Source organism: Hemibagrus wyckioides, linkage group LG07, assembly GCF_019097595.1.
Source record: "Hemibagrus wyckioides isolate EC202008001 linkage group LG07, SWU_Hwy_1.0, whole genome shotgun sequence".
NCBI lineage: Eukaryota > Metazoa > Chordata > Actinopteri > Siluriformes > Bagridae > Hemibagrus > Hemibagrus wyckioides.
The window spans coordinates 5,756,805-5,766,804 of NC_080716.1; the positions used below are offsets into that span (position 1 = coordinate 5,756,805).

Genomic DNA, 10,000 nt, shown 5'->3' on the forward strand with positions numbered 1-10,000 from the left:
CTCACCACAACACCTTCATCTTCATCTCCACAACACCTTCATCTTCATCTCCACAACACCTTCATCTTCATCTCACCAGAACACCTTCATCTTCATCTCACCACAACACCTTCACCTTCATCTTCATCTCACCACAACACCTTCATCTTCATCTCCACAACACCTTCATCTTCATCTCACCACAACACCTTCACCTTCATCTCACCACAACACCTTCATCTTCATCTCCACAACACCTTCATCTCACCACAACACCTTCATCTTCATCTTCATCTCACCACAACACCTTCACCTTCATCTTCATCTCACCACAACACCTTCACCTTCATCTCACCACAACACCTTCATCTTCATCTCCACAACACCTTCATCTCACCACAACACCTTCATCTTCATCTCACCACAACACCTTCACCTTCATCTTCATCTCACCACAACACCTTCATCTTCATCTTCATCTCACCACAACACCTTCATCTTCATCTCACCACAACACCTTCATCTTCATCTCACCACAACACCTTCATCTTCATCTCACCACAACACCTTCACCTTCATCTCCACAACACCTTCATCTTCATCTCACCACAACACCTTCATCTTCATCTCACCACAACACCTTCACCTTCATCTCCACAATACCTTCATCTTCATCTCACCACAACACCTTCATCTTCATCTCACCACAACACCTTCACCTTCATCTCACCACAACACCTTCACCTTCATCTCCACAATACCTTCACCTTCATCTCACCACAACACCTTCACCTTCATCTCACCACAACACCTTCATCTTCATCTCACCACAACACCTTCATCTCACCACAACACCTTCATCTTCATCTCACCACAACACCTTCACCTTCATCTTCATCTCACCACAACACCTTCACCTTCATCTTCATCTCACCACAACACCTTCATCTTCATCTCACCACAACACCTTCATCTTCATCTCACCACAACACCTTCATCTTCATCTCACCACAACACCTTCATCTTCATCTCCACAACACCTTCATCTTCATCTCCACAACACCTTCATCTTCATCTCCACAACACCTTCATCTCACCACAACACCTTCATCTTCATCTCCACAACACCTTCATCTTCATCTCACCACAACACCTTCACCTTCATCTCACAACACCTTCACCTTCATCTCACCACAACACCTTCATCTCACCACAACACCTTCACCTTCATCTTCATCTCACCACAACACCTTCACCTTCATCTTCATCTCACCACAACACCTTCATCTTCATCTCTCCACAACACCTTCATCTCACCACAACACCTTCATCTTCATCTCACCACAACACCTTCATCTTCATCTCACCACAACACCTTCACCTTCATCTCACCACAACACCTTCATCTTCATCTCACCACAACACCTTCATCTCACCACAACACCTTCATCTTCATCTCACCACAACACCTTCATCTTCATCTCCACAACACCTTCACCTTCATCTCACCACAACACCTTCATCTTCATCATCTCACCACAACACCTTCACCTTCATCTCACCACAACACCTTCACCTTCATCTTCATCTCCACAACACCTTCATCTCACCACAACACCTTCATCTCACCACAACACCTTCATCTTCATCTCACCACAACACCTTCATCTCACCACAACACCTTCATCTTCATCTCACCACAACACCTTCATCTTCATCTCCACAACACCTTCACCTTCATCTTCATCTCCACAACACCTTCACCTTCATCTCACCACAACACCTTCATCATCTCCACAACACCTTCATCTCACCACAACACCTTCATCTCACCACAACACCTTCATCTCACCACAACACCTTCACCTTCATCTTCATCTCACCACAACACCTTCACCTTCATCTCACCACAACACCTTCATCTTCATCTCACCACAACACCTTCATCTTCATCTCCACAACACCTTCATCTTCATCTCTACAACACCTTCACCTTCATCTTCATCTCACCACAACACCTTCATCTTCATCTCCACAACACCTTCACCTTCATCTTCATCTCCACAACACCTTCACCTTCATCTCACCACAACACCTTCATCATCTCCACAACACCTTCATCTCACCACAACACCTTCACCTTCATCTTCATCTCACCACAACACCTTCACCTTCATCTTCATCTTACCACAACACCTTCACCTTCATCTTCATCTCCACAACACCTTCATCTCACCACAACACCTTCATCTTCATCTCCACAACACCTTCATCTTCATCTCACCACAACACCTTCATCTTCATCTCCACAACACCTTCATCTTCATCTCACCACAACACCTTCATCTTCATCTCACCACAACACCTTCACCTTCATCTCACCACAACACCTTCATCTTCATCTCACCACAACACCTTCATCTTCATCTCCACAACACCTTCATCTTCATCTTCATCTCCACAACACCTTCACCTTCTTCATCTCCACAACACCTTCACCTTCACCTTCATCTCACCACAACACCTTCATCTTCATCTCCACAACACCTTCACCTTCATCTTCATCTCACCACAACACCTTCACCTTCATCTCACCACAACACCTTCATCTTCATCTCACCACAACACCTTCACCTTCATCTCACCACAACACCTTCATCTTCATCTCACCACAACACCTTCATCTTCATCTCACCACAACACCTTCACCTTCATCTCACCACAACACCTTCATCTTCATCTCACCACAACACCTTCATCTTCATCTCACCACAACACCTTCATCTTCATCTCACCACAACACCTTCACCTTCATCTCACCACAACACCTTCACCTTCATCTCACAACACCTTCACCTTCATCTCACCACAACACCTTCATCTCACCACAACACCTTCACCTTCATCTTCATCTCACCACAACACCTTCACCTTCATCTTCATCTCCACAACACCTTCATCTCACCACAACACCTTCATCTTCATCTCACCACAACACCTTCATCTTCATCTCACCACAACACCTTCATCTTCATCTCACCACAACACCTTCATCTCACCACAACACCTTCATCTTCATCTCACCACAACACCTTCATCTTCATCTCCACAACACCTTCACCTTCTTCATCTCCACAACACCTTCACCTTCATCTTCATCTCACCACAACACCTTCATCTTCATCTCCACAACACCTTCACCTTCATCTTCATCTCACCACAACACCTTCACCTTCATCTCACCACAACACCTTCATCTTCATCTCACCACAACACCTTCACCTTCATCTCACCACAACACCTTCACCTTCATCTCACCACAACACCTTCACCTTCATCTCACCACAACACCTTCATCTTCATCTCACCACAACACCTTCATCTTCATCTCCACAACACCTTCATCTTCATCTCTACAACACCTTCACCTTCATCTTCATCTCACCACAACACCTTCATCTTCATCTCCACAACACCTTCACCTTCATCTCCACAACACCTTCACCTTCATCTCACCACAACACCTTCATCATCTCCACAACACCTTCATCTCACCACAACACCTTCACCTTCATCTTCATCTCACCACAACACCTTCACCTTCATCTTCATCTCCACAACACCTTCATCTCACCACAACACCTTCATCTTCATCTCCACAACACCTTCATCTTCATCTTACCACAACACCTTCACCTTCATCTTCATCTCCACAACACCTTCATCTCACCACAACACCTTCATCTTCATCTCCACAACACCTTCATCTTCATCTCACCACAACACCTTCATCTTCATCTCCACAACACCTTCATCTTCATCTCACCACAACACCTTCATCTTCATCTCACCACAACACCTTCACCTTCATCTCACCACAACACCTTCACCTTCATCTCACCACAACACCTTCACCTTCATCTCACCACAACACCTTCATCTTCATCTCACCACAACACCTTCATCTTCATCTCACCACAACACCTTCACCTTCATCTTCATCTCACCACAACACCTTCATCTTCATCTCCACAACACCTTCACCTTCATCTTCATCTCCACAACACCTTCACCTTCTTCATCTCCACAACACCTTCACCTTCACCTTCATCTCACCACAACACCTTCATCTTCATCTCCACAACACCTTCATCTTCATCTCACCACAACACCTTCACCTTCATCTTCATCTCCACAACACCTTCATCTTCATCTCCACAACACCTTCATCTTCATCTCCACAACACCTTCACCTTCATCTTCATCTCACCACAACACCTTCACCTTCATCTCACCACAACACCTTCATCTTCATCTCACCACAACACCTTCATCTTCATCTCCACAACACCTTCATCTTCATCTCCACAACACCTTCACCTTCATCTTCATCTCACCACAACACCTTCACCTTCATCTCACCACAACACCTTCACCTTCATCTCACCACAACACCTTCACCTTCATCTGACCACAACACCTTCACCTTCATCTCACCACAACACCTTCATCTTCATCTCACCACAACACCTTCATCTTCATCTTCATCTCCACAACACCTTCATCTTCATCTCTACAACACCTTCACCTTCATCTTCATCTCCACAACACCTTCACCTTCATCTTCATCTCACCACAACACCTTCATCTTCATCTCCACAACACCTTCACCTTCATCTTCATCTCACCACAACACCTTCACCTTCATCTCACCACAACACCTTCATCTTCTTCTCCACAACACCTTCACCTTCATCTCACCACAACACCTTCATCTTCATCTCCACAACACCTTCACCTTCATCTTCACCTCACCACAACACCTTCATCTTCATCTCACCACAACACCTTCATCTTCATCTCCACAACACCTTCACCTTCATCTTCACCTCACCACAACACCTTCACCTTCATCTCACCACAACACCTTCACCTTCATCTTCACCTCACCACAACACCTTCATCTTCATCTCACCACAACACCTTCACCTTCATCTTCATCTCACCACAACACCTTCACCTTCATCTTCATCTCACCACAACACCTTCACCTTCATCTCACCACAACACCTTCACCTTCACCTTCATCTCACCACAACACCTTCATCTTCATCTCCACAACACCTTCACCTTCATCTCACCACAACACCTTCATCTTCATCTCACCACAACACCTTCATCTTCATCTCCAAAACATCTCAACCATCAGAAGATTCTCACAACAATTCAATTCAATACAGTTTAATAAATAACCAAATATACAGAATATATTACTTAACACACACACACACACGTACACACACACACGTACACACACACGTACACGTACACACACACACGTACACGTACACACACACGTACACACACACACGTACACACACACGTACACACACACGTACACACACACACGTACACACACACACACACACACACGTACACACACACACGTACACACACACGTACACGTACACACACACACGTACACACACACACGTACACACACACGTACACACACACGTACACACACACACGTACACACACACGTACACGTACACACACACACGTACACGTACACACACACGTACACACACACACGTACACACACACACGTACACACACACACGTACACACACACACGTACACACACACATGTACACACACACGTACACACACACACACGTACACACACACACACGTACACACACATGTACACACACACGTACACACACATGTACACACACACGTACACACACATGTACACACACACACACATGCACACACACACGTACACACACGTACACACACATACACACACACACACACACACACACACGTACACACACACACGTACACACACACACGTACACACACACACACGTACACACACACACACACGTACACACACACACACACACGTACACACACACACACACACACACGTACACACACACACACGTACACACACACAAAGTGCTTTTTATAACACAGGGAAGTGTGAGAAGAAAATCCCTGAGTCATGTGATCAGAGGCACTGCTTCCTGTTTCCAAATGAGTCTGAACTGAATTCAGGCTTTCATTACATTTCATTTTCATTTCATCACTTTGAATGACACGATGACATCATCAGCAGCAGTAGCCAATCACACGCTCTCCTGAGGGAAATGCCCTGGAGAGGGAACACACCCTCACTACAACATTATTTACTACAACATCAATTACTGCAAACAGCCCAGTTCTGTCATCACACCTGACCTTCACCTGGACCACATGTCCACGATCCGTCCTCCATCACTTCCCCTAATCACTACACCCCCTTAAATATGTCCCCTAATCACTACACCCCCTTAAATATGTCCCCTAATCACTACACCCCCTTAAATATGTCCCCTAATCACTACACCCCCTTAAATATGTCCCCTAATCACTACACCCCCTTAAATATGTCCCCTAATCACTACACCCCCTTAAATATGTCCCCTAATCACTACACCCCCTTAAATATGTCCCCTAATCACTACACCCCCTTAAATATGTCCCCTAATCACTACACCCCCTTAAATATGTCCCCTAATCACTACACCCCCTTAAATATGTCCCCTAATCACTACACCCCCTTAAATATGTCCCCTAATCACTACACCCCCTTAAATATGTCCCCTAATCACTACACTCCCTAGATGATGTCCCCTAAAGACTTCCCTTGAGTTCCTTTGTTAAGAGAGATGTTCCCTTCCCTCTGTTGTAAACATTCCTTAGCTTTTCTCCCTCACTCACTTCCCCGGTCAATTTCCTCCCCTCACAATGCCGTGACGGACTGTACTGACCACCACCTGACTGATCGAGCAGGGTACGGTTCTGGTACACTAACTCACTAGCAGAGGGAAGTAGCTCAGCTGGACTGGCAGTGAGGTGATGCTGGGGTCAGAGGAGTAAAGTCCAGTCTGTAAGTGTTTTACTGCGTGTGTTTATAAACTCTCAGGTCCAGTCAGTTACAGGAAGCTTGCAGCAAAAGAGTTAAAGCCTATTTATAACGCTCTTTGAAGGGTGATCTCACGCCTGTCCCCAGGGGAAGTGGACGAAAGTTACCTCCAGTACTGGTCCGGCTCCTAAGATGGTCCTCTCCACGCCACTGGTGCAGCCCTTCCTGCTCAGCGCGGTCAGACAGTGGATGATGAAGTTGGTGCTCTGCGTTTTCCCCGAGCCGCTCTCTCCGGAGATGACGATGCACTGATTGGTGTGTTTGGTCAACATGGCCCGGAACGCAGCGTCCGCTATAGCAAAGATGTGAGGATCTTCTTTTCCCAGAACGCAATTCTCGTACTGATGCAGATATTTGGGGTTGTAGATGGGGAGGAACTTGAAGGGGTTGATGGTGATGAGGATGTTACTGGCGTAGGTGTAGATTTGGTTCTTGTTGAAGCGAGTGCGTAGAGTTTCTAGAATATTGGCCTCGGTCAGCACGGCGAGGCTGCACAGGTCCTTCACGTCTTCACTTCGGGGTGTGAGAAAGTCCTGCGCCGTAATACACCGCCCCGACGGCTCGGGTTTGCCCTCTTGGAAGATGAAGTAGTAACCCCGATGTTCCTCGTGTCCCCGAGGCCAAAGCAGCAGGCGGTCAACGGGACGATCATCCATCCGGAGGACGTGTCGGTCCCCTGCATGTTCCCTGACCTCCATTAGCTCGTACGGCTGGGAGGAGTCCAGCTGAAGCAGCTCAGCCACTTTCTGCACCACCAGGGCCGCCGTGGTGTCCTCTCGCACTCTGACAGTGCAGGACTGACGTGAACTGAGGGACGGACTCACGTGTACCTGCAGTACGTAGGACATGCCGCTGGAGCTTCTGCTGTCTGGGACGCTCATGGTGACAGTCGAGAACACACCACATCTCACACACAGCACCTAGAGAACACAGCAGGACAGTGTGTGTGTGTGTGTGTGTGTGTGTGTGTGTGTGTGTGTGTAAGGGAGTGGAGGGTGTGAGGAGAGGGAGGGAATGCAAAAAAGGAGAGGGGGAAAAACAGAGTGCATGTTCACGCTTGTTCTGATTCAACTAGGAAGTGAAGCGCTGGGAATTCTCTCGCGCTTTAAAACATTCATGTTTAATCAATCAATAAATATTTATATATATAAAGTGGGAATTATGACGTCAAAGCCAATACTATTTTCACTTGCTGCTCTGTAATTCTTCAACAGGTGTAAAAGCCTGAGCTGGTGATCTGCCTCCAGCTGCGACTCTCCGGGAATAAAAAGCTGCAGGATTTCATTTCTCTCAGTTTCTCTTACCTGCTTTCATCTGGCGTCATTCCATCACCACACATGTCCACTCAGGGGTCAGATCCACTCGGTTTTTTCCTCAGCAGATCACCTGTACTGGCAACTAAATCAAAGCGCGAGCCGGAATTACAAAAAAACAAGCACTTCCGCAATAGGAAATAACACCTTTGTAAATAGTAAAGCCGCAAGTATAAATCCTGTTCACACACACTCACACTCTCACACACACACAGAGGTCCGAGTCCGAGCGACACACTGCCGTCTTTACTTCCTAGCTTTTCACTAGACAGCCATCCCCGCCCTGTGGAAGGCCAAGCGGCTCAAAACACCGCGAGATCGCGCCACTGCCTTCCAGCAATAAGCGCTTTCACCCCTCACACCCTTCACACTGATCCTGTGGAGATCCTGATCCTGTTCTACAACACACTGATCAGATGGTGAAGCTCCTCTAAAGCTGAGCTTACAGGATGTTCTTCTTACATCACGCACAAAAGCACAGTTCTCTATTTATTCCTATACGTTTCATGCTTTGAAAAAAAGCTTTGTTTCTGGCCCACGTGCTTCTTCCTCTTTAGATCCACCTTTTTCTATCCACATAATGTGAAATATTAAATAGACCACTGCAGTAAATGCTGCATCGTCTTACAGCAGATCGAAATGTGTAATTATGATCGAGCTCAGAAATACTCTTCCTCATTTCATCTCTGAGTGTGCGTATTTATTCAGAAAAATCATAATAGTTTATGAAAAATATTGAATATTATCTTTGAACATTCCAGCATAAATAGAAATAAATGTGTTCTTAGTCATAGTGCCCAGTATTCTGTACTATATTATTGTACTGCTTTACTCTCAGCGCTTTTTAAAGAACTGATTATTTTGAAACGTTCTCCTGTTTTCACATCTCAGTACCTAGCATTTAAGATATAACTCATCCGCTGCTAATCCTTCTGTCATCACGACTCTGGAGCCTGAACGAGACACCAGCTCGAAGATTCTGCTTCGTTTACAGAAACAGAAACCAGGCAGAGATTTCGTTTTCCCGAATGCTGCACTGTTGGCTGTCAGAATCAGAAACGTGTTCCACAAACCTCTTCATTTTACTGACAGAAGACAGCTGGAGAGATAATTCCTAAACTTCATGCAACTACTAGCAAGATGGACAGTAGGGTCATGAATAGTATTCAGTAAGGTAGATAATCACGTAGCAATGCTAGATAACATTATACGGTAGTATAATTATTTTGTTGCTAATTTCAGTTATTTAGAAAGACCTTCTGCTGCTTGAACAGTTACACTGAGAAAAGAGAAATCTGTGGTGGGGCTGAGTCAAATGACGTAGGGTGATGTCTGAACTTTTTTTATATTTTATTCAGCAACATTATCTGATATGGGGTCATGGGGTGCTTGTTAGTGAGAAAGTAATTAAGCAGTGCTGCTAGTTACTGGTTTCCTACAGTTAGAAGAATCTAAAGTTAATCCAAATTAAAAACGGGAAAATTGATGTACCGCTCACTATTATGGCCCTTTTGGTGTCCCATACAGTAATTACGTCACAGTTCACCGCGCACCTGAGCAGAGGTTCTTCACTGTTTATCTCCAGAAAAAAAGATTTATTGTAAAGCATTTAAAACATGTTCCAGATTAACTCTTTAACTCTCAGGGAATTTCTTTTCCATCAAAATCAATCATCAATAATTATTCATATTTAATTCAATTTTATTGTATAAACCATAGAGTGGGATTA

At 45.2% G+C, this 10,000-nt stretch overlaps 1 protein-coding gene across 5 annotated transcripts in view; it reads right to left on the reverse strand.

The window, feature by feature from the left end:
- LOC131355758 (unconventional myosin-IXb-like) overlaps positions 1–8,577 on the reverse strand; it is a 66,916-nt gene extending 58,339 nt beyond the window's left edge. For 2 of the 5 annotated variants that reach the window (XM_058394230.1, XM_058394232.1), the window contains exons 1-2: positions 8,263–8,548; positions 7,066–7,878 (exon numbers count right to left, since the gene is read on the reverse strand). In XM_058394230.1, the coding sequence (XP_058250213.1) occupies positions 7,066–7,839 (774 nt within the window). In that variant the 5' untranslated portion in view covers positions 7,840–7,878; positions 8,263–8,548. Of the gene's footprint in view, positions 1–7,065; positions 7,879–8,262 lie in introns of all 5 variants that reach the window. The other 3 variants (XM_058394228.1, XM_058394229.1, XM_058394231.1) reach the window with 3 other exon arrangements.
- Positions 8,578–10,000: the final 1,423 nt, after the last annotated feature.